Raw genomic sequence first — 24,697 nt, 5'->3', positions numbered from 1 at the left:
ATGTAGGAAAATGTTCTGAGGATGTGCATGATAACATTTTGGATAAAGAATCTAGAAGTAATTGTAAGAGTGAAAACGCTGATGAGCTGGAGAAAGGCTACACTGACACTTTTTGTGTTGTTCTTTAAACTTTCCTGCCGATATAAATAATTTCTCCTAAAAACATCGAAGGAGCGGCGGAATGATGCTCAAAGCTAGGACGCAAGTTCTAACCTGCCATGAAAACTAAACCCAGAAGAGCGTGGAAAACACATTTCAAAACTACCGCCTCCGCCCTGCCCGCCGGCTCTTCCCGATAGGCTGGCGCCATCCTGGGGCCCCGCCCACGGTTCCCAGAAGCCCGTGCGCGCCCAGAAGCCCGTGCGCGCCCTGCAGTTCCGCCTATTCCTGCCTGAGGTGAGCTGCCATCATGGAGGCCGAGCCTCCTCCTCTGGAAGAGCGGCGTCGGCTCCAGGAGGAGCTGAGCGAGTTTGTGGAGAGCTGCTGCCGGACGCTGGAGGAGGTGACGGCGTCCCTGGGATGGAGCCTGGATCAGCTGGACCCCGGGGACGAGGCGGAGGCCGAGGTGAGGGGCGAGGTTGCCTGGCCCTTCCCGGGCCGCTGACTTCTCGCCGTGGGAAAGGCGCCGGTGGAGCCCAGGTCTCTCCATCCCGGTGCGATGCAGGGGAGGACAGGGCTCGTCGGGTGCATATCCCGGGGGCGCTGCTGCTGAGGTTGGCGATTTGCTTCGTCATGACATAAGGATTCTGCATTGCGTTAGATTCAGTGTTCACTTTTCTCTATCTTAAACCCGGACGCTTCCCACTCGGACAGGACGGATTGTGGGACGATTAAAGGGCGCCACCAAGGAATGGTAGCTAGCAGCTGACCCCTAAGGAGTGTATTAGAGTGAATTATCCTGACTTTTATTTAATAGGTGCAGGATAGAGGGAATTCGCGTTGCGCAGTGATTTCTTATACCCTCTTTATTTACTATGATGCAGTAACAAGGTTTAAGTCATACGTCGATGGAAATATTTAAGATATATGCAATTTACGTACAAGCTAATCACCATTGTCCTAAAATTGAAGTGGAAATTGGAAAGAAAAGAAAACCCTTCATTGTACCTTTACAAGTATATTTGGAGTTGTGAATTAACCAATATAGTTCATGGCTTAAAGCCTAGTAACGAAGCTGTAAAGATGGATTTGGGGGACAACTGAAAAAGTTTGAGGTATGAATTGATAATTTTATGAAATTTCCAGACCATTGAGAATGGAGGGCCCCACCACTCCTTCATTTATTATCGAGATATCAGTCAGCATCGTGAAATTAACACTTAACCTGTTCTATATTGCACTGCATTACTTCATTTAAAATTCATATCCCAAGGAGGCTAGAATAATTGGCAGCATTTTACAAATGAAGAAACAAAAACATCGCAGTGGGATTGGCAACTGGGACTTGCAGGCCTTCTGATTTCTGAGGTGTATTGTGCTTAATCGCTATATAAAAGTCCATTGTAAAACTCCCAGATTAGACAGTAAACCGTGAAGTACATGATTATCTGGTACTCACTGTTGTAACTGGCTTAAAAAAAATCTGGTAAAAGACTTTGATAGTTTCGAGGCTAGTCCAGATAATTAATCAATTTCCATGTTTCTGCAATAGTGCTTAGAAGATAGCAGTGACCGACCGTCTGTGCACTTGTAGAGTTTGTCATGGGAACAGGGGGTGGGGGTAAAGAAATGACAGCTGTTATTGTGTGGCAAAGTCTGTAATGGGTAGAGTTGAAATTTTTGTAGTACTGGTTATTATACTATGATGGGTCAGAAAAAGCATCTAGAAAAGTATATTCTTTAAAATCTGCGTGGGGCTAGGCTAGAGAGATGGCTCAGCGGTTAAGAGTGTTGGTTCCTCTTCCAGAGGTCCTGAGTTCAATCCCAGCAACCACATGATGGCTCATCAAACCCTATGGGATTTGATGCCCTCTTCTGGTGTGCAGGTATACAGGAAGAACACTCATATACATAAAATACCTAAATGAATAAGCCTTTAAAAACCTGTATGGAGCCGGGCGTGGTGGTGCACGCCTTTAATCCCAGCACTCGGGAGGCAGAGGCAGGTGAATTTCTGAGTTCGAGGCCAGTCTGGTCTACAAAGTGAGTTCCAGGACAGCCACGGCTACACAGAGAAACCCTGTCTCGAAAAAACCCCAAAAAAAAAACAAAACCAAAACCTAAACCTGTATGGATTGGGGGGGGGGGTATAGCCTGGGTAATGGGTCCTCAACTTTTACCTTGTTTCTGGTCTCTTGTTGTCTTGATATTGCATACACCATTCTAGCTGGCCTGTGAGCTTCTGGCTATTTTCCCTTCTATCTTCTATCTCTGTGGGAACACTGAAATTGCAGATGCATGGGTTCTAAGGATTTGAACTCCAGTCCTTTTGATTCCTTTACTGAGACATCTCCCCAGCCCTGACCAAAATAACAACAACAACAACTGAGTAGAATGAGTTAGGTCAAGCACAGAGAAAGCATCAGCACACCTAGAAGTCCTGACTTAGATGATAAGATTAGAGAGCCTCAAGTGCTTAAGGATGGTTAGAACATTAGGAGGAGAATTGCGTGTAGCCCGCCTGTGCTACATGATCTAAATGGGAAGTACAATGGTAGCAGGTAGCGGCTGTATAGGTTATAAGGAGCCTTATAAAGACCCTTGTCAGGCACATTGGAGAATCTTGTTTTCTGTTTGTTTGCCTTTTTATGAAAAAACAATGGCAACAGGGGAGGCATAGACAGACTTTAAGTCAGGGAATATCCAAATTAAATTTGTGTTTTAATAAAATACCCACTAATATGTTTTTAGTGCAGAGTACCAAGCCCTGCTTCAAATGGTTTCTGTGTATAAACCCAGATATTTATATTTATTTAATCTTTATGATATCTTTGTGAGATAAGGGTCCATTGCTTCTTTTTACAGAAAAAGAAAATAGCTCAAGGAGAAGTTAGTTATGTTACCCAATGTCTTATAGTTAGTAAATGGGAGAGCTGGGGTTTCCAAAATGGCTACATGGTGGAGAGTGTGGTAGAATGTAGTAGAGAGCAGCCATCCTGGAAGCAGAGATGGGGAGCAGTAAGATAGCTGTTGTAATCCAGAGAAGGAACAGGACATTCTGAATTGGTCAAGTGGCACTGGGGCTAGAGAGAACTCTGGGATTTCAAAGACCCTTAGGAGTTAAAATGTCAGGACTAGGTGGCTGCTTGGATGTGGATGGTTAGGGAAGAGGCAGGCTTTTCTTGAGCAGGTGGCACCTTTCACTGAAATGGGAGAAGGCAAGTTTGAGTGCTAGGAGGCTTTTGTGTTGTTGTGATTAAAACACCCAACCACAGCAAGGTAAGAAAGGAAGGTGTGATGATCAGTTTGACACAATGCAGAGTCATCTGGGAAGGGAGTCTAGGTTGGCCTGTGGGGTCCCCCCTCCCTCCCAGGAGGGATTTATTCACTGGGTTAATTAAGGTGGGAAAATTCACTCTGAAGGTATGCAGCACTATTTAATGGACTAGGCCCTGTACTGAATTAGAAGAAAAAGGCAGAATACCAACACTGCATGTGTTCCTTCTGTCTGCCCATAATTCTGGATGTGAATAGCTACTCCAAGGTTCTGCCACTCTGACTTCTCTGCAGAATTGCCTGTAGCCTGGAATGATGAGCCAGATACACTTTCCTCTAAGTTGTTTTTGCAAGGTGTTTTATCACAGCAACAGACACAAAACTAAGAAGGCTTACAGTTTAAGGTAAAGTCTATTATGATAGGGAAGTCAAAGCTATAGGAGTGTGAAGCCGTTGGTAACATTACATCTGCAACCAAGAAGAGCAATGAGTCTTTGTGCTCAGCTCATTATACAGTTTAGGAACCCGGCCTAGGGAATAGTTCCACCCACAATCTTCAACCTCAATTAACCTAGTCAAGGTGATTCTCCATAGACCTAAGCCAGAGGCCCACCTCGTAGGTGATTCTAGATTTTATTAACTTGACAGCCAAGATTAACCATCACATAGACCATGAATATATTGAATTTATTTTTGTTCATGTTGGACTTTTAGTATAAGGTACTTAATAATAATATAAAGATTAAAGAAAATTAACTGTGTGTATATGGTGTGGGGGTCGTTCAGGGCATTTGTGTGGAATCTGTTTCTCTCTCTTTCCCTGTGTGGGTTCCAGGAGTTGAGCTTAGGCCATCAGACTTTCTTGTTGAGTGCCTTGCCCACTGAGCCACTTGTGGTTCCTAGTGTATGGATCTAAGAGAGAAACATTGGCCTGATGAGATGGATTCAGGAAACGGAAGCAGAGTGAGAGCTGAAGGCAGAGTATTGCTGGGAAGTGTAGTGTTGAATGACAAGAGGTTAATGATTAGAATTAATGAAGTACAGACTGCAGGAGACCAAAGAAGAACCAGACAGGTAGAAAGACTGAACCATTTATCAAGAGCTAGATGCAGTGAATGGCTGTAATCCCAGCACTCCAGAGGATGAGTTAGGATTGCCATCAATTCAAAGCCAGCCTGGACTACATAATAGGAGCCTGTCTCTAAACAAGCAAGCAAAACAAAGGCTGCGACGGTGACTCGGTTGATAAAAGTGCTTACTTCAGAAGCATGAGATTTCCTCAGAACCAGTGTAAACCAGGAACAGCAGTAAAAACATCTCTGACCTCAGTGCTGGGGAAGTGGGGGATTTGCTAGCTAGCTGGTAGAGTGACTGAGAAAGGCCCCTGATATTGGTCTCTGGCTTCCACATGCTCATTGACACATGATCCCTACACACATATGCCTATGATCAACAGAGAGAGAGAGAGAGAGAGAGAGAGAGAGAGAGAGAGAGAGAGAGAGAGAGAGAGAGAGAGAGAGGAGATACCAGAGAGAGAGAGAGAGAGAGAGAGAGAGAGAGAGGAGATACCAGACTGACAGCACAGCTTTGGATAGTAGACCATGACTAGGGACTCTAAGACAACAAGTATGACATGTTCTTTGGCATCAGTGGCAGTAAGGTTGCTGGTGGCTAGTGCCAGTGAGGTACTTGTGGCAGAGGTGAGGAATGGCTATTTGTGAGGCTGTGGAGATAGTGAATGCTAAACTTTGAAGGGCTGTAGAGAGGACAGAGGCTTTAGAAAGATGCATTGAGAGAACTCCCTTTCTTCCTTCTCTCCCTCCCTCCCTTTTTTAATACAAACACCCACATTGGATTGAGGCCCACAGAAGAGGAAGTACTAGGCTGTTGTTTAAATGCTATTTTTCCCCCTTGTGTTAATTTTTACAGGATGAAATCGTCATATGTCCTTATGATTCCAATCATCGCATGCCCAAATCATCACTAACAAAGCACATGGAATCTTGCAGATTGAGGAAACTGGGATATACCAAAGAGGAAGAGGTAGCATTGTTTATTATATACTATCAAGAAATTCATTCATTAGTAAATCAGGAGAGTGTATTGTGAGCCTTTGTAGAGTAGATGGTATTGTGTTTAACATCACAAATTGTTATTTATTTAAATAGTGGTATTATTTATCTCAAATCTTAAAACAGCCAACTGTGCAATCCTTAACAATATTAATTGAAATTTGTTTTTGTTTTTTCACTATCTAGAATGAAATGTACAATCCTACTTTTTTCTATGAAAATTTGAAGATTCCTTCAGTTACTTTGAGTAAGTATATTAGATTATAATTGAAATTAGCCTAGTTTTGTATTTTTCTTTTTAAATTAACAAAAAAAAATTGGATATTATAGACAGGCTTATGACCTTGAGTTCCTTAAGCTTAAAGAATTAACACAGTAAAGCAGAGATGTGATTTGAAAATGAACTGGGTTTATGTTAACTGGGAGTAAAGATCCTGGAACATTTTGTATAGTGGCCAGGATGGTGGGAAGGCAGAGGCAGGTAGATCTCTCTGAGTTCAAGGCCAACTCTGTTGCAATAATAGATCCCATCTTACAAAAACATACAAACAAATTATACAGTAGAGTACATGCCTCCTTTCTTGGTTATAACAAAAATATAACTGAAGATATGAGGGAGGGTGGGCTCACAGTCCATAGAGTGGACTGAAGATGAGGGAAGATGGAAATGTGTGCCAGCTATGTGCAGTATATGGCTAAAGCCTTGATGGACCTCAGGATTCCACTCAGATGGTTGTGTAACTTTTGACTGCCTGAGAGTCTTTATTAGTTTGTGTGGCCGTGGAGATTGAACCTAGATTCTCTAGTCTGCAAAAATTATGATATATTTAATAGATTTCAAGTGGTGTCTGGGTTCTAATTGAATGTACTTATTAGTTTCTTCAACTTGTACCTGTCAATCCTGAATGCCTCATTATATTTTTCTGAACTAATTGAAGTCTGATCACTTCTTGGGCTCTGAAAGAAATTTTATTGAAGTTATAGGCAATGATGTTGGTTTTTCTTTTTCAGATAAGGATTCACAGTTCCAGATAATTAAACAAGCTAGGACTACGGCTGGGAAAGATGGTGATTGTTATAGCCAGAGTAAGTGTTGTAGTTTTAGCTAATGCGTGAATCAGGGTGCTTGCTCCTGTAATCACAGGCTGTGTGTGCTTCTCAGGATCGTTACATTTAACAGGAGATGGCTTACATTGTCCCAGCTTTGTCAGCTGTTTCCTACTAGACACATTGGAGCTCTCTTACACACTCTCTCAGCCAGGCTGCTGTTTTGGCATTATCTGTTAGGTGTGGTTGCCTTGTGGGTAAGTTTTAAACATTGTTTAGTAAGTCAGTGTCCTGGATACCAGTGTCTTGTCTTGTTCTGTTCAGGTGCAGGTACCTGACCCTGAGAGTTGGTTGAGAATATTGAAACACAGTACATAGCATTAAAAGAGTACTTTCCGTTGTTGGTCTCGGAATAGTTCCTCCCAGGTTTGAATTTGAAATCTTTTTGGATTTGCCCTCTTTGAAATTTTGGATGCTTCAGGAAAAGAAGACAGGACAGTAGTTTTATGTGTAGTTTTATTAAAGCATTTGTGGGTTTTCTCATACCCATCTTTGGAGCTCTTCAAAATATTTCTGCCTTGGAATTTGTCAGAAACAAGGATTTTGAAAAAAGAGAAATTAATTAAGGTTCTTAGAAAATAAAAGATGAGTTTTACCCAAATGGGAGGAAGTTAATAAAGAGTTTCAAAATTTGAATCTGGGTGTGATGTTTAGTCCACACAAGTGGCTCCGCTTGCCAAGGTTGTCCTTCTGTCCTTCCTCACTCTTTCTGTGGTTATCATGGCAGGTTTTCCCCCTTGTGACTGTTCTCAGAAGCCACTGTACCACTGTCTGGACTTGAGTGGACTGTGGCTTTAGAAGGAAGATTGTTTTTCCTCGGCCTCTGTTCTCGGGATGGTTCCTTCCAGCAGCCAGAAGCACGGTTTGCTTGTGCAGCAGCATGGTGGTGGCACATAGGCCATCCGAGGACAACTTCAGGGGTCAGGTCTCTCCTCCCACAGTGTGGCTTCCAAGGGTTGAACTTATGTGTCAGGCTTGGTGGCAAGCATCTGTACCCACTGAGCCATCTTGCCATCCTAAGATTATTTCTTGTATTTCCTTTTAAAGTGTCTATTTTTATGTCTGTTGGCTTCATCTCAGCTTTTAAATGTACAAATGACTGATCTGTGATGACTGAAGTCTTTCATGATCTCAGTTGTTTCTGCGTATTGACCCTGTTAGTTAATAGACCAGTTCAAATAATTTTTTTTAAAGTTAGTTTGTTTTTTGAGAGGCTTGGCTTTTAAGATACTGACTGGTTTAGATAGATTAATAAATTTGCTTTGCTTTGGAGTTGACAAACTACTTGGGTCATCTAATCCAGTGTCTGTATTTTACAAATACGAAACAGACTGGCTGATAGGGCCAGTTTGATAAAGTTCATGTGTTGTTGATGTAAAGGCCTCAGTGATCTTGTTACTGAGTAAGGTTCTCCCCCTCCTCCTTTGCCTTCCCTCTTTGAGACAGGGCCTCTAGCCCAGGCTGCCTTTAGTCTTTACAGTGCTCTTGTCCCAGATGGTGGTCTGGACACCTAGAACACATCGAGCTACAGATCTAGCTTGTCCTTTTGCTTTTGAAAACTTCCTTTTCCCTGAGCTCTTTTATGTGTTTCTTTTTCCCAGCAAACTTGTATTGTGTTGAAGTGTTTTCACCTTCATATTAGATGAAGAGATTCACCTTTGCTAGCTAACAGTGGGGCTGCATCCAAAATGAAGCTCCGACTTGTGGCCCAGGCTTCCTATTGAGTTCTTGTACTGTGGGTTAGAAATGGTCTTCCTGGAGTGAAAATTGTGCACTGGGGTTCTGGGTGATGTCACTGTGAGCAGTCAGACTGCACATACGTGCCCAGGTCAGTACTGCTCACCCCTGCGTATGGAACGTGGGAGGTTTTGTTCTGTGCCTGTAGTATTTTGTATCTTGTATCTTGTAGTATTATGAGAATACTCATGACAAGAGCTACATTAATTGGTAACCTGATCTAAGAAAAAACTAATGTGCACAGTGTTATTAGGACATGGGTGAGTTTTTTATAAGTAAATGGTTTAGAACATGTCAGCTTGTGTGAATTTGTAGAACTAGACAGTAAGATTTGGACATTGAGCCCAGTTCATCACAGGAGCTAGTTTGGTTTGTTTGTTTGTTTGTTTGTTTGTTTGTGTTGCTGGGGATTAAACTCGGGGCATCTAAGAATTTCTTGAACAGCTCTTCTCCGTGGAGTAGAGAACTTATATTTGACTTGGAAGTCTTCTATCTTAAGATTTGATTTCTTTGAATAACTGTTTTAATGCAATCTGTAACCTTCTTTTAAGAATGTATTTAAATCCCATGTAGAGTTCTGCATTTTTTATCAGCATTATCTTTGTGGTATACTTACATCTTGGATATTGTCACATGTCTGACTGAGGACTGCCTTCTTACTGATTGATTTATGTGAGCATGAAGCAGTATGTGTTTCCCATTCTGATTAAGAGTGGAAGTGCAGCCGGGCGTGGTGGCGCACGCCTTTAATCCCAGCACTCGGGAGGCAGAGGCAGGCGGATTTCTGAGTTCAAGGCCAGCCTGGTCTACAAAGTGAGTTCCAGGACAGCCAGGACTATACAGAGAAACCCAAAAAAACCCGAAAAAAAAAAAAAAAATAAGAGTGGAAGTGCTCTAAGGTCTGTGCTCATGTTCGCATTGCACCTGTTGTGTCAGGTCAGATGTACACTCCGCTGACTTCACAGGAAGTGAGCAGCCTAGTATGTGCTTTCTTTCCCAGCAGCTTTGACTGGTTTTATAATAGTTATTAATTTTGATCATAAATAATAATTGTATACTTGTTGGTTTATCTTTTTTTTTGGGGGGGGGGGTGTTTCCGAGATAGGGTTTTTCTGTGCAGTCCTGGCTGTCCTGGAACTCACTCTGTAGACCAGGCTGGCCTCGAACTCAGAAATCTGCCTGCCTCTGCCTCTACCTCCCAAGTGCTGGGATTACAGGCATGCACCACCACTGCCCGGCCTGGTTCATCTTTTTTCTCCAATATTAAGCATTCTTGTTGATGTAAATTTTATTGCACATATTTGAGATATGGCCACGATTTGAAATCAGTCCTGCAGAAGAATCTTAGAGGGCCATTTAGGCAGTTATTTTTCTCCCATGGGCCTTGTTTTCTTTATCTAATGTTAAGAGTTGTCTCTGTGTGGATGGATGCCTATAACTTGTGTGTTGTGGGTGAGTTTTCCTGTGATGGCAAGTGACTAATGAAGAATGGGCATTACGCTAAAGTCTGATTTTGAAATGGTAAGAGCTCTGGGTAGACGTGATGAGTGTGTATAGTAAAGTCTGATACAATGCTCTGAGCTGGTCATTTAAAATGATAAGGATGAATTGCATTTCATTTATATTTTACCACAACTTAAAAAAATGAAAAAAGAGGACACAAATTTACAGCAATTGCCGCACATAAACCATATGGAAACTTGCACTCTGAAAACTTACTGTAAATGAAGCTTGTTTAAGTGTGTTTATCCTTTTTCAAAATCAGTTTGTTGCTTAACCTTTTCTGTACTTTTTCTTTTTCAGTAATTGGGGTGAGTATAAAGAGGAATTAGGAACCTGAATGTACTCCCTATTTAAAGATATGCAGTATCCTTTTTGCAAATGATATCCTTTTAAAAGTATCACTCAAACTTCTGACTTTATCTCAATAACTGCCACTCTTAAAGTCTTGGTTTGGAATTTTGATTGAATTTTAAGAAATTTAAATATTAGTCTACTATAAAGAAATTTAAGATTAATTAATAAAAGAAAACTTTGAGCTTGATTATTAAATTGTTTTCTAAATTTTGTATTTTTCCTCTCAGATTTTTATAGCTGATAGTCAAAGGAATTAGGCTTATCAAAGCCAATCTTATATTGTATGATTGTGTTTAACACCTAAAGTCTTATGATAGCGCCTCAGCATCAGAGTGATTGGCTGATTTCAGAGGGAGTCTGTCTTTCCCACTCAGTTCCAACCCCTTGACCAGTAACAATGTCCAGGTGTCATTCTCTGCATCTGTGAAACTTCAGCTTTGGTACTACTGCAGCCCTCCTTAATTTGTGGATAAGTCACTTCGGAGCTCTTGTGTGAATTCTTTTGCCTGAGATGCTAGTGAGGTCTGGGGAGAGCTACTGTTTCTCATGGTGCTGTGTGCCAGCTTTAACTTCTTTAGGACAGCCTAGCCAACAATAGCATTCCTGTAATAGTGCTGCTCTCAGTTCTCATTGGGAAGACTTGTTCTAAATTGCTTTCTTTACAGTTACAGTTATTTTGTTTCTTTGAGAATATTTGAGTCTCAAAACAGTTTTTCTTCTATGCTTTAATACATCATATCAAGGTATTGTATTTATTTATTGTTCATTCATGAGCAGACGTTAGAATGATCTGTAACTATTGGGGCACTGCTGTTTCTTTTTCCACTTGATTTAGTTAAGCCAGCATACCTCCTCTTTAGGAAATTTAATTGAGTTTAAATTGTCTTCTCCTAGCCTTAGGAAGTTTAGAATTTCTTCTTAAACAACAACAACAACAACAAAAAAGAGTCTCACTGTGCAGCTCAGCTTGTCTTTTAGTGTGTAGGCCTGGTTGTGATCTTCCCATCTCCTGAGAGCTGAGATTACCAGTGTGTGCTGCCATACTTGGCTTAAGTTAACATTTTTCCATTCCATACTCTAGCCATTGCATTGCACAGATGTCATGAACTTTGAGCATTGAACACCTACCCTAAGGTTTCATATGATGATTTTTTTTTTTACATATTCTTCACAGTCCCTTAATTTGTTTTCAGAAAAACTAAAAATGTACAGTGATTATTAAAAATATTTTTAGCTTTTGTGAGAAAAAGCATATACATAAAAATAATTCCTACTTTGGTACTAGAGGTTGTATTTAAGAAGTTATTATTACACAGAGGCTTTCTTAGCCTGTTCCTATGGTGTATACCTGTAGTCCTAGCTACTTAGGAAGCTGAGGCAGGAGGATCCCTGGGACCCAAGAGTCTATATTGCCTGGCAGTCATGGCAACATGTCCAGACCTCATCCAAAGGGAAAGCAGGTTTTCTGATGCTCGAGTTGTTTTTTGTGGTTATTGCTGCCTAACCTAATGGAGTCTGTCATGACCTTGTTGGTTGGAGAGAATACCATTTACTGCACACGTCTTTGTATGTAAAAAGTCGTTTGGGTTACTATTGTGTTGTTATAGCACACATTTAAGAGTGTGAGTCCACGTGCTTCACCCGTCATTTACTCGTGCCTTATTTTATCTTAGGAATGTATTCTTCAGTGCCTGTTGAAGTTCCTCTGAATCACAAACGATCTGTTTGTGACCTCACACAAATGGATCGCCTTGCCCTGTATGATTTTGTCATTGAGGAGACAAAGAAAAAGCGCTCTGGTCCTCAAGTCATTGAAAATGACAGTGACCTGTTTGTAGACTTGGCTGCTAAAGTCAATCAAGGTTTGGGATACATATCATCTTTTCCATTCTTGTCATTCCATCTCATGCATGCTAGTAAAGTTGGTTCATTGCTGTGCCACTTGGGGCGGGCAGGGGTAAAGTGGTTGTGTGTCATTTTATTGACATTAGTTATGCATTAATGCTGTTACTTAGGACGTTTACTCTGACTTCTAGCCTAATGCTTCATCTATAGGAATGCTACTTGTTTTTACTCTATGGACTTAAATACCTCTGTTCATCTGTTGACAGGAAAAAAGTGATATCAAATATCTGTACATACTGTCAATTATTTTGGAACTTTTTTGTGTGTTACCTTGAAGCATACTATACAGGATTATTCCCTTTCTAAAAAAAAAATTAACTTTATTTTTTTTATTTTTATTTTTTTTTGGTTTTTTCAAGACAGGGTTTCTCTGTGTAGCCCTGGCTGTCCTGGAACTCACTCTGTAGACCAGGCTGGCCTCGAACTCAGAAATCCGCCTGCCTCTGCCTCCCGAGTGCTGGGATTAAAGGCGTGCGCCACCAGGCCCGGCAACTTTATTTTTTTTTAAGATTCATTTGTTTTCTATAAGGACACTGTTAACTATCTTTAGATACACCAGAAGAGGGCATCAGATTCCATTATTGATGGTCATGAGCCACCATGTGGCTGCTGGGAATTGAACTGAAGACCTTTGGTAGAGCAGTCAGTGCCCTTAACCGCTGAGCCACCTCTCCAGCCTGCAGGATTATTTCTAACTGTTAAGTTTTTAATTTCCAAGTGGAGCTAGAGGGAGAGATCAGTAGTTAACAGCTCATAATGCTCCTGCGGCAGACCCGAGTTCCATTCTCATACCCCGCAGTGGGTGGCTTACAGCTGCCCCCTAACTCCAGCTCCAAAGGATCAGATGCCCTCTTCTGGACTCCCCAGACACATTCACTTACAGCGACAAACCCATAAACATACACATAGTATGTTTTATATGTAGTTATGCACACACACATTAATAAAAATAATTTAACTGCTTTTAAAGGTATAATAATTTTACTTTTTCACTAGATAATAGCCGAAAAAGTCCAAAATCTTATCTGGAAATCCTGGCAGAAGTGAGAGATTATAAAAGAAGACGCCAGTCCTATAGAGCTAAGAATGTTCATATAACCAAAAAATCATACACTGAGGTAAGTTTCATATGCTTTTGTAGTACTTTTGTGGAAAATAAAAATTTCCTATAATCCTCTGAGTCTGTTTTGTGTCCCCAGAGGTTTTTCTGGTGTCCTGAGAATGCTACATCCTGTTTGTTCTTGCCAGGCAAAGGGGTTTCACTACTAACATAATCTCTGGAGGTTGCAAAGCCTTTTAAAGATGCTTCCTTTGAGAAAGTGGTTCTGTGTTGTGACAAGAGTATGAATTTGGGCTTTTAACTGCCCTTGGCTTGAGAGGGTTGGGGTTTGGGGTGTTGGGGAGTGGTTGATACTTGCTGTCTACCTAGTCCTCCCTGTTCTAGACCTCACTGTGTAGACCAGACTGGCTTTGAACTCACAGAGATCTTCCTGCTTTTACTCCTGAATGCTGGGATGAAAGGCTTGCACAGCCTTACCCCTGTTCCTTAGCTTGAGTTTAACTCTGGTGTTGGTCATTGGCTGTGTGACTTGCATGTTATTGAGGTTTTTTATTTTATTTATTTCTACTTTATGTGCATGTATGCGGGCCTGAGTGTATGTTCATTATGTATGTTTGAGTGCCCATAGAGGCCAGAGAGGTTGCTGCATCGCACATGTTAAGGATTTGAGCTGTCTTCGGGAGAGCATCTGGGAAGTGGCTGTAATATTTCATACTCTGTCGTTCATTTTGATTTAATTATTAGGTTTAAAAATGCTTGGCTCTTCTCTGGCTCGTCTCTGGCCTCATGTCTTTGAGATCATGTTGATCCTGTATTCTTTACCGTTTTTAGGTTGCCCCTTTCTCATGGAACTATTAGGCAAACTTAAGTGAATGCATACTGTAAGGACTTAGTATTCCCTTAACTTTCTGTCCCTGCCTGTGCACTTGATGACTTGCCCTTCGGTTGCTTTGTCTGCGTTTTACCCTGTCCTGCTTCCGTTTCACGACATATTTCCTTTTGGTTGCTCTGGACTTTGATAGATTTTAGCACAACCTTATGCATGATAGTTACTATGCCTAGCACACTGCTGTGGGGTGTGCAGAGGTAACGGCAACAAGGTGTGGGCAGATGTTCCAGATGGTGTGAGTGCTAAAGTATGCGGGAGCAGTGGTTTTTCTTAAAAGCTTAGATTCTTGTGAGGTCTAAGATGCTATATCTCTGAAGGGATGGGAAGCTTAAGAAAGCTCCCTCATTTTCCTGTGTGGTAGACCTGTGCTAGCGCTATCAAAAAACTGGAGCTGCGTGAGATCTGGGAGCTGGAATGTGTGTGTGTGGTGCATACTCTACTGGCTCACACTGGGCTGCCTTGGGTTTTCTGTGGGAGACTATGAAGTGGGCAGGAAGTAGGGATGAAAGCAGCAGGCCCTGGTAAGTACAGATTTTAAAAAGTTGAGGGCCTTTTGGGGGATGGCTGGGCTTAGGAACTGCCTCGTGCTCTCTACTGTAGTGTCTTGAAGTCATGGAGACTCGAGGCCTTATTGAGGAGTTTGGCATTGTTCTGCATTTAGCTTTTGGAGGTATTGAAAGTTTCACTGAGGGAGGGAAGAACTGAAGTCAGGCCGGAACAAGAAAGGGTCTGACTGTGTAGCCCTGGCTATCCTGTAGACCAGGCTGGCCTTGAACTCATAGAAATCTGCCTGCCTCTATCTCCCAAGTGCTTTGATTAAAAGCGGTGCTGCTATGCTTGGCTCTGCAGTGCCTTTCTTTGGTAATTACTTCTGCTTCCTGTACTTTGAAAGCTTTTCTTGGTGGACAAGGGAGCCGTGTCAGCTCTGCTTTGGTTTATCTGTTTTCCCTGTGACGTGTCCTTGCTTGATGGTGCGGTAAGATAAAAAAGAAGCTTTCACCTGGTTCTTACAGGTTGGGGATTTGAACTCTCTTTGGGAGAGCATCTGGGACATAACTAACATCTTATACTCTGTCTTTCATTTTGGTTTAATTGTTAGGTTTAAGAACCATGTGCACATATCCTCATACAGGAGAGTTAGAAAGCTAAGCCCAGCAAGGAAGAACTGTGCACGTTTTTACTCGGATCACCTTCGTGGGTGCTGGGCCTTGTGGACTCAGTAATTCTGCTTACCCCTCACATTTCTGTTTGCATAGTGCTGGGTTTCAGTCTGATGTTTTCATGTTCTACACCATTCTACTTTGCTCTTACTCATAAACTCCCCATTGTCTCCTGTTGCCTCGGCCTCCTTTGTGCGTCCCTTTCCCCCATCAGGCTGTCCCCCTCCTCCATTCCTGTTACGTGTATTCCATTACTCTACCTTTTTTAAAATCCTCTTTCTTTCCCTTTTGTTCTCGACAACGTCTCACTGTATAGCCCAGGGAATTCTCGATTTCCTTTAGGACTGGCATTGTAGGGAAGAGCCACCCAGCATCTCTTTCTCCTCTCTACATATTTTACTCTCTTATTTCATATTTTTTCCTTGAATTGTTCAAGACTAGTTATCCCCAAAAAGTATGTATGTGTTTCCAGAGAATAAAGCTGTTTTCTTATGTAGTCGTGGCATAGTTCCAACTTGAAAGTTAACATTGAAATAATATTGCCATCTACCATTTCTTTATTCATCAGTGTGACAGGTGCCCTTTTTATAGTTCTTAAGTACATGCATCTCATAGTCCATTATGTCATACCCCTTCCTTAGTAAAATTTTGAGTGTGACAAGCAGTGATTTTTCTAATAGACTTTATTTTAATTACATGTATATGTGTGGGTATGTGCACATGAGTGCAGGTACCAGAGGAAGGTGCCAGGAGGAGGCCAGTAAAAGACCTTAGATCCCCAATCTTAGAGTTCTAAATGATGGTGAACCACCTAACATGGATGCTGGAAACCAAACTCAGTCCAATGGAAGATCAACAGATGCTCTTAACCACTGAGCCGTCTCTCCAGCTCCTATTTTTCTGGTTTTATGATCTTAAGTTTTACAACCCTTTTTTTTTTAATTTATTTATGTACTCATTATGTAAACGAGTACATTGTAGTTGTCTTCAGACACCAGAAGAGGGCATCAGATCACATTGCAGATGGCTGTGAGCCACCATGTGGTTGTTGGAATTTGAACTCAGGACCTTTGGAAGCCGTCTCTCCAGCCCTTAGAACAATTTCCTGATCTGACATTGGTTTTTCCTTCTTCCAAGGTTATCCGGGATGTGATAAAGGTGCACATGGAGGAGCTGAGTAACCACTGGCAGGAAGAGCAGGGAAGAGCAGGAGACGCTGCTGAGAAGTACGTCAGTGTCTTTATGGAGGAAATGTTTGCTTATTCCATTTTGTGCTTATGTCAAACCCAGGGCCGTGCACGTTGGTAGTGTGCCTCTCGTGTGCTGTAACTGGGGACATGCATCACTGTGTGGCTTAGGGCATCTGTTTAATGCATGGCTTATGTATACTGCTAAACCACAGCATTTCCAAGACTCTGGGTAAATACTGTGATTCATTGGTGCTTGTCTATGGTCAGTGCTCAGAATTACTGTATTTAGAGTCCTGGTGATGCTGGTCTTAGGGATGATGTATGGTTATATTAGGAAACTCGTTATTAATAAGACATTATAGGGACTGTACGTTCGACTGCTGTCTTTGTGGAATATAAGATTATGCCATCGATAGGATTGGGATACTATACTTTAGGTGGATAGTTGTGTGCAGTGGAGACCATTGGTGAGAGGAACTGATGGATGTTCCTTTCTGTACTGCAGGAATGAAGAAAGGCGGTCAGCTTCAGTAGATTCACGGCAGTCTGGTGGAAGTTATTTGGATGCTGAAAGTTCACGACATAGAAGGGCTCGGAGTAGGAGCCCACACAAACGAAAAAGAAATAAAGATAAAAGTTCTGAGTCAAGAAGAAGAAAAGAGAGGTGAGTGTCTACCTCTGAGTTACCCAGCATTGTTGACTTTGTCATAGAATGCTGAAGAGTAAATTATTGGAGTAAGTTAAGGAAGGGGGTGGGGGGATCATGGAATTCTTCACATTCACCATGTGTCAGCTCACAGACTACTCATGTAGGGATGCAGTTCCTAGTTCTGTATGCATGATAAAACACTGTGCCCTCTACCCTTCGTGATATTGGAAGTTGAACCTAGAAGTTCATGCGTGGTAGGCAAGTGCTCTACTTCTGAGCTGTAACTTCAGCTTTTCTCTCTTTTCATTAATTTGTTTATTCACTTTATATCCGGATTGCAGCCCCCTCTTTGGTTCCCCCTTACTGTCTCAAAAGACAGTTACGCTAGGCTCCTGTGTGCAAGCATAATGGAGTATGATTAATAAAGAAAATGGTTTGGTGCTTGCGCATGGAATGGGTCTCAAGTTGGATCAATCACTGGTTGACCTTTCCCTCAGTCTCTGGTCCATCTTTGTACCTGCACATCTTGTAGGCAAGACAAGTTTTGGGTTTAAGGTTTTGTGGGTGGGTTGGTATCCTTATCCCTCCACTGGGAGTCCTGCCTGGCTATAGAAGATGACCTTTTCAGGCGCCATATCCCCCACTGCTATGAGTCTCAGCTAGAGTCACCCCTATAGACTCCCTGGGGCCTCTCCGCCCCATCCCAGGTCTCTGGCATATCCTAGAGATGCACCCCACAACTCCCCTGCTGATTTTTGTTCACCCCCATTCTCCATACACCTCATCTTTATATATTTTTTAAATGTTTGAGACAGTACCTTACCATTCTGGCCTTGAACTCAGTCTGAAGCCCAAGAAAGACTTGAACTTGATCCTCTTGCCTGTCAAATACCCTGGATTACAGACCTGTACCACCAGGTGACCAGCTTGGTGCCTCCCACCTTTCTTAAAAAAACTCACAAAGTAGTGTCTGGGTGAGGCAGTAAATTTTACAGTATTTGTTTAGACCTGTCTTGTTAAAATTGCCTTCTCATGTTTCTCTCTATGCTAACTCTTCTGTTGAAGTGTGGTTAGATCAGAGACATCCCAGTTTTACCTTTGTTTGATAACCAGGAGATATGAATTAATGGTAAATGATAAATTTAAACCAATTGAGGTCTAATCTTGTATGCCAGCTACTTACTGGGTACCCCCTGGGGTGCCACATTCACCAGGGTTCTAACTGAACTCTATCTCTGTCCTGGTTAGTGGGGTGACCCTCCCAAATTTATCTAAGCCAGAGATCAGGTAGTCTTTAACTTGCTGTTTACATCTGGTGAAGTCCAAATGCCTGTTCATTCTGCTGTCTGCCTCCCTTCTGTTCCTGTTCATGTCTGTAGAGAGAATAATGGTTCCTAAACATCTCTAACTTAACTGCTGTGAAACCATTTCTGCTCCTCTGCCCAAGTGAATTCTCTTAAAGTCAGCAGCATCAAAATTCTCATTCTTTTGAAAGGTTCTGAGCACTCAGGGTCAGTTTCTGTTTGTTTCGTGTACTTTCCATGCATGACCTATGGAGAGAAGAGTCTGCACCTGGTAGCCTATTTTGCATTGTGTCCTGCTGCCGAGTTTTTATTTTTTATTTATTTATGTTTTAGTGATTGCTTGGTGTGTTAGGGTTTCTATTCCTGCACAAACATCATGACCAAGAAGCAGTTTGGGGAGGAAAGGTTTTATTGGGCTTACACTTCCATACTGCTGTTGATCACCAAAGGATGCTGGACTGGAACTCAAGCAGGTCAGAAAGCAGGAGCTGATGCAGAAGCATGGAGGGATGTTCCTTACTGGCTTGCTTCCCCAGACTTGCTCAGCCTGCTCTCTTATAGAACCAAGACTACCAGCCCAGAGATGGTCCCACCCACAAGGGGCCTTTCCCCCTTGATCACTAATTGAGAAAATACCCAACAGCTTGATCTCATGGAGGCATTTCCTCAACTGAAGCTCCTTTCTCTGTGATAACTCCAGCTGTATCAAGTTGACACAAAACTAGCCAGTACAATTGACCCCTTGTCAACTTGACACACAAATACATCACTAGTAAGCCTCAACCCTTAGTTCTTATTCATCTCCAAGATCTTAAATAACTTTAAAATTCCCACAGTAATAGTTCAATTCTTTTAAAATTTCCAATATCTTTTAAAATCCAAAGTCTTTTTACAATTAAAAGTCTCTCAACTGTGGACTCCATTCAAATACTTCCTTCAAGAGGGAAAATATCAGGGCACAGTCACAATCAAGCAAAAATCAATCTCCAACCATCCAATGTCTGGGATCCACTCACAATCTTCTGGGCTCCTCCAAGGGCTTGGGTCACTTCTCCAGCTATGCCCTTTGTAGCACACAGCTTGTCCTCTAGGCTCCAGCTGCCTATACTCCACTGCTGCTGCTGTTCTTGGTGGTCATCTCATGCTACTGGCATCTCCAAGACGCAGCTGTCTTCCACTGTAACTAGGCTTCAACACTCGCCTCTCATAGGCTCTCTTTGTGGTGCCAAGCCTCAACTTATACATGACCCCTTCTGTCCTGGGACATCAATTGCAGCTGAGGCTGCACCTTCACCAATGGCCTTCTATCGCCTTTCACTGTGCTGAGCCTCAGCTGCTCTGCATGACCCCTTCATGCCTTCAAAACCAGTACCACCTGGGTGACTCTTACACATTACCAAGTCCAGCCACAGCACAAGGTACAACCTTGGCTATCTCTGGAACAAAGCCTCTGTGCTCTCAAAAAACACTTCCCAGAAGATGTCACCTCAATGATGCCGGTCTCTTCTTAATCACCGCTAATTTCTTAGCTCCAGCTAACCAGCATCAATAGTCCCAGTAATGCAAAAGTTTCACTTTAGTAGTTCTGGTATCTTGTTAATCACAGCTGAGTCTTCAGCCCCAGCTAACGAGAACCGCAGAATCTTCCCAATCAAAATAGCAATGGCCCTGAAAAGAGTCTTTAATTTTCCCTCTGAAATTTCACAAGCCAGACCTTCATCTTCTGCACTGTTCTCAACATTATCTTCCAAGCTCCTACACAACATCTCTCAGAGCTCTTAACAACGAATGGATCTTCAAGCCCAAAGTTCCAAAATCCTTCCACAGTCCTCCCCAAAACATGGTCAGATCACAGGAATATCCCACTATGCTGGTACCAATTTGTCTTAGTCAGGGTTTCTATTCCTGCACAAACATCATGACCAAGAAGCAAGTTGGGGAGGAAAGGGTTTATTCGGCTTACACTTCCATATTGCTGTTCATCACCAAAGGAAGTCAGGACTGGAACTCAAGCAGGTCAGAAAGCAGGAGCTGCTGCAGAGGCCATGGAGGGATGTTCCTTACTGGCTTGCTTCCCCTGGCTTGCTCAGCCTGCTCTCTTATAGAACCAAGACTACCAGCCCAGAGATGGTACCACCCACAAGGGACCTTTCCCCCTTGATCACTAATTGAGAAAATGCCTTATAGTTGGATCTCATGGAGGCATTTCCTCAACTGAAGCTCCTTTCTCTGTGATAACTCCAGCTGTGTCAAGTTGACACAAAACCAGCCAGTACACTTGGTAAAGTCTTTTCTTGTTTGAGCAAAAAGGATCACCTTATCTAGCACACCACTGTCGGCTGCACTCAGTAGTTCCTTCCTCACTGGAGAGTTTTAGCTTCTGCAAGGCAGGGTCCTACTTAGATGTTTGTTTGTTTGTTTATTTTTGAGGCATGGTCTCACTGTGTATTTCTAACTGTTCTGGAAGTCACTCTGTAGACCAGGCTGGCCTCAAGCTCACAAGAGACCCGCCTGCCTCTGCCTCCCAAGTGCTGGCATTAAAGATGTGCACCATCACTTCTGGCTCTTCCTTAATTTTATGTGGACAGTGCTGTCAAATACTAGCCTCTCACATGACCTTTCTCTCCAGTGTCACTGGTAAAGAAGAATTAGTAAAATGTTTTTTAAAAAATTAGTTATGTATATGTGTGTGTGCCTGCATGAGTTTATGTACACCCAATGTGTGCAGGTGCCTGTGGAGGCCAGATGGCGGCGTTGGCTACACTAGAACTGAAGCTACAGGCACTGTGAGCTGGCTGCGTGGTGGAACTGAACCCTAGTCAGCAAGAGCCATAAACACTCGTCGAGCCATCTCTCTAGCCCTAGTAAAACGTTTTGCATTGGCCTGATAATTTTGCTAATCATTCAGTGTATTAGATCTAAAGCTAGCTGTGCTTTAGTTCTCTTATGAAGATGAAGTGTTTGCTTAGTTACCTCTGCTGAACCCACAAATGAACTCTTCCCCACCTGGCAGAAACTGGACTTTGGCTCTTTTCAGAGTTGAGATCTCTATTCCGTCCCTCTACAGCTGATTTCTGCACTCAATCCTGAGATAGAGTGAGGTACATGAAGTTGATAAAGCAGCCAGAATAAGGAAATCAGACATGTTAACACTTTTTATGCTTTTAATGTTCTATTTAGCATGGGTCCTCTGGTCATCCAGCATGAGTTAAATTTAAAGCAGACCTCCAAAATATCAGTCTATTTTGCTTACCTTTTTTCCCTTTCTTTTACTTTAGATATATCATACCCTTCTCCTCCTCTTTCCACCCTCCAGACGCCTATATGCTCCTCTTTCATCACTTGTTACATGCATACATGTGTACGCCTGTGTGTGTTCCTGAGACAGCCTGCTTGGTCTGTTGTCACTTCCTTACAGAGTTCTCAGGGCTGGCTGCTCGGTGGCTCTTTGGTCAGTGTACTGTTTCTCCTGCTGAGAGTTCCTTAGCTGCCTGTAGTTCCTCTCTAGGGTTGAGGCCTCTGGCTTTTCCCAGTCCACTTTGCATGTCTGTTGTTGTCCTTGCTCAGGTCCTGCTTAGGCAGTTGTGTTAGTGAGACCTTAAGGGTATCGCTTCGGAAATTACTAGGAGACAGTCTCTCCCTGAGCCTTAGGTGTGGGAGTGTTTTGTGCTGGGTTCCACAACCTTACATTTTGATTAGTTGGTATGTTCCATAATGGTTTCCATCTGTTGTAAAGAGAAGTTTGCTTCATACAGGATGAGAATTACCTTTGACTGTGGATATAAGGACATTTTGTTTAAAGATTTATTTATTTTATGTATATGAGTACACTGTCTCTGTCTTCAGACACACCAGAACAGGGTATTGGATCCCAATTACAGATGGTTGTGAGCCACCATGTGGTTGCTGGGATTTGAACTCAAGACCTCTGAAAGAGCAGTCATTACTCTTAACCGCTGAGTCACCTCTCCAGCCCAAGGACACATATTCTGAATGTAGTTAGGGATTATGCGAGGTTAGTACAGTGGTGGTTGAAGGTTCTCTTCTGAGATCCAGGAGTTCACTAGCCTTGGGTAACTGGCTAAGTTTCTAGTACCAGGCATGGTTTCCTTCTTGTTGAGCAAGACTTAGGTCCAATTCGAAAGCTTTTGGTTACAGACAAGGTATGAGTGCCACTGCTGCACCCTTAGGGCTATTGTGCCATGCTGGTAGCTGGTGTGGTTCTTAAGTCTCACATCTGGGTAGAACCGTTGCTTGCTTCCCTCCTTTGGAAGCTTGCGTGGCGCCTTCTGGTACCAAGAGAGCAGTCCTCAGGGAGAGGCCATCCATTCAGGTCAGCTCCAGCTTGGGGCCTCTGGGCCCTGTGTCTGGTGTGCGTGGTGTCTTCAGCAATAGGGACTTGGCTTCCACCTCTGGAGATGACCCAAGGCCATAGCAATATGCAGTAATGTTCTGGAGTTTCTTGGAGCCCTCACCAGCAGCTCAAGAAGGCTTTTCATGCCTGGTGTTTGGGTTTTCTTAGGTGGTCTTTGGCTTTTAGAGGGAGCATTGTCAGACATATGAAAAAATTTATATAACCCATATACTTATAAACAGGTATTTATATATGTTATGTTTTTTAAAATAGAAAATAGTATGATTCCTTATGGCTTTCAGAATGTTTTTTTAATTTCAGTATGATTTCTTATGACTTTTTCAGAAGTCTTTACTGTTATTTACTCTTCTACCCCCTTTTTCTGTGTTTATCTTCTTGTCCCTCTCTAATTAGAGCGCCCCCCCCCATTTTGCTTACCTGTATTTTAATCTTGACTTTAATAATTGACTTTCTCTTTTTACTCTTAAAATAGTGTTCAGCTGGGAGTGGTGATACATGTCTTTAATCCCTGTAGTAAGGAGGCAAAGGCAGGTGTGGGTTTATGAGTTTAAGGCCAGCCTGGTCTAAATAGTAAGTTTTAGGCTACCTGAGGCTAAATGAGACTCTGTCTCCAGAAAAAAAAGTATTGTCCAGTTCTAAATGCATTTTTAGCTTACTATGGTTTATGTCTGGTGGAAATGTATTACTGTTATTAAAATATCTCATAATTTTTCTCTATTTCAGGGATGGAGAAAGACATCATAGTCATAAAAGAAGAAAGCAAAAAATATAAACAGACTGTAAATGCATTAATTATGCTTATGAAATAAATAGACTGATATTTTAATTATAATCTTTGCATAGGGGAAAATGGCTGTTATGATTGGGTAATGCTTATTATTTTAATAAATGCTTCAAACCATGAGTCAAAATTCTTTTGGTCATGTATATATCAGTTTTCTCTTTCACAAATCAGTACTTGAGCTAGGTAAATTACACATGAAAACATTCTCAGTGTAAAAAGTTAAAGGTGAGGTTAGATTCCACCCTGGCGGTGACTGCTCTTTCTCACTGCACTGGAGGGTTGTATGTGACAGGGAAAGCACTTTGAGTGGCTTTCTGAATGGGGAGTGTAGACTATGTGTAGGTATTCATAGACTAAATTACTATGTTTGCATTCAGAGGAAAACCTTGATCTATGTTCACACGGTTAGATCTTTAAAATGTAATGGTAAAGGGGAATTGTGAGTGGTAGGTATGTTTTTTTTGTTTTTTTTTTTTAAAGATTTATTTATTTATTATATGTAAGTACACTGTAGCTATCTTCAGACACTCCAGAAGAGGGAGTCAGATCTTGTTACAGATGGTTGTGAGCCACCATGTGGTTGCTGGGATTTGAACTCCAGACCTTTGGAAGAGCAGTCGGGTGCTCTTACCCACTGAGCCATCTCACCAGCCCGGTAGGTATGTTTAAGTTAGCAAGTGTATATGTATATGATTATATTTTCAAAAGTTCATTAGAAGCCATTCTAAATTTCTAATTATATTTGGGAAAGGATTTTTTTTGGGGGTACATAACAGGGTTAGGGGGTTGGTCAAAGGAAACTTTGGTTCTGTGAGTAATATATATTTCATGTTTTGTTTGATAATTAAAAATTGCTAATCTTTTGTATGTTGTAAGTTGTTTGCAGTACTGTGTGCATACACTAAAGTGTACTCATTTTAAGTACATTTCACCAGATATGTCTGGTTTATTACCACACAACTCTCTACCCCTAACCTAGGGCAGGCAGAGCTTAGATTCCTTTCCTACAGCAATGAGATGCCCCAGTGTTAGCTCTGTACACGGGCCTGTTCTGTGTGTAGTTTTGACTTTGAGCCCAGGCTGGTTTTACATTTGATTCCTGGGTCAGCCTTCCAAGTGCTTCCACAATGCTTGGTGACTCCAGGTTTTTGGAATTGGTTCTGTGGTGTATGTTGGTAATATGTTCCTTTTTGTTGATGGATAGATACTATGTTTTGTTTTATCTAGAACATC

The 24,697-nt window shown here is 42.1% G+C and overlaps 1 protein-coding gene across 1 annotated transcript; it reads left to right on the top strand.

Annotated features, from left to right (window-relative positions):
* Positions 1-373: 373 nt before the first annotated feature.
* On the top strand, positions 374-23,591 carry Snrnp48 (small nuclear ribonucleoprotein U11/U12 subunit 48). The gene is made up of 9 exons (XM_029468601.2): positions 374-565; positions 5,305-5,418; positions 5,634-5,694; positions 6,459-6,533; positions 11,822-12,010; positions 13,050-13,171; positions 16,300-16,388; positions 16,858-17,016; positions 23,404-23,591. Exons 1-9 carry the CDS (start codon positions 410-412, stop codon positions 23,450-23,452), a joined length of 1,014 nt encoding a protein of 337 aa, XP_029324461.1. The 5' UTR covers positions 374-409; the 3' UTR covers positions 23,453-23,591.
* Positions 23,592-24,697: the final 1,106 nt, after the last annotated feature.

This window comes from Mus caroli, unplaced genomic scaffold (genome assembly GCF_978045245.1).
Source record: "Mus caroli unplaced genomic scaffold, Mus_caroli_1 scaffold_15, whole genome shotgun sequence".
Classification (NCBI taxonomy): Eukaryota; Metazoa; Chordata; class Mammalia; order Rodentia; family Muridae; genus Mus; species Mus caroli.
This window is presented reverse-complemented; position numbering and strand designations above follow the sequence as displayed.

Excerpts from the sequence above, each read along its gene's own strand:
- Snrnp48 (XM_029468601.2), top strand. The coding sequence starts at position 410 with ATGGAGGCCGAGCCTCCTCCTCTGGAAGAGCGGCGTCGGCTCCAGGAG. Across the intron at positions 5,419-5,633 it reads GATATACCAAAGAGGAAGAG|AATGAAATGTACAATCCTAC; the intron begins GTAGCATTGTTT and ends TTCACTATCTAG. Across the intron at positions 16,389-16,857 it reads GCAGGAGACGCTGCTGAGAA|GAATGAAGAAAGGCGGTCAG; the intron begins GTACGTCAGTGT and ends TCTGTACTGCAG.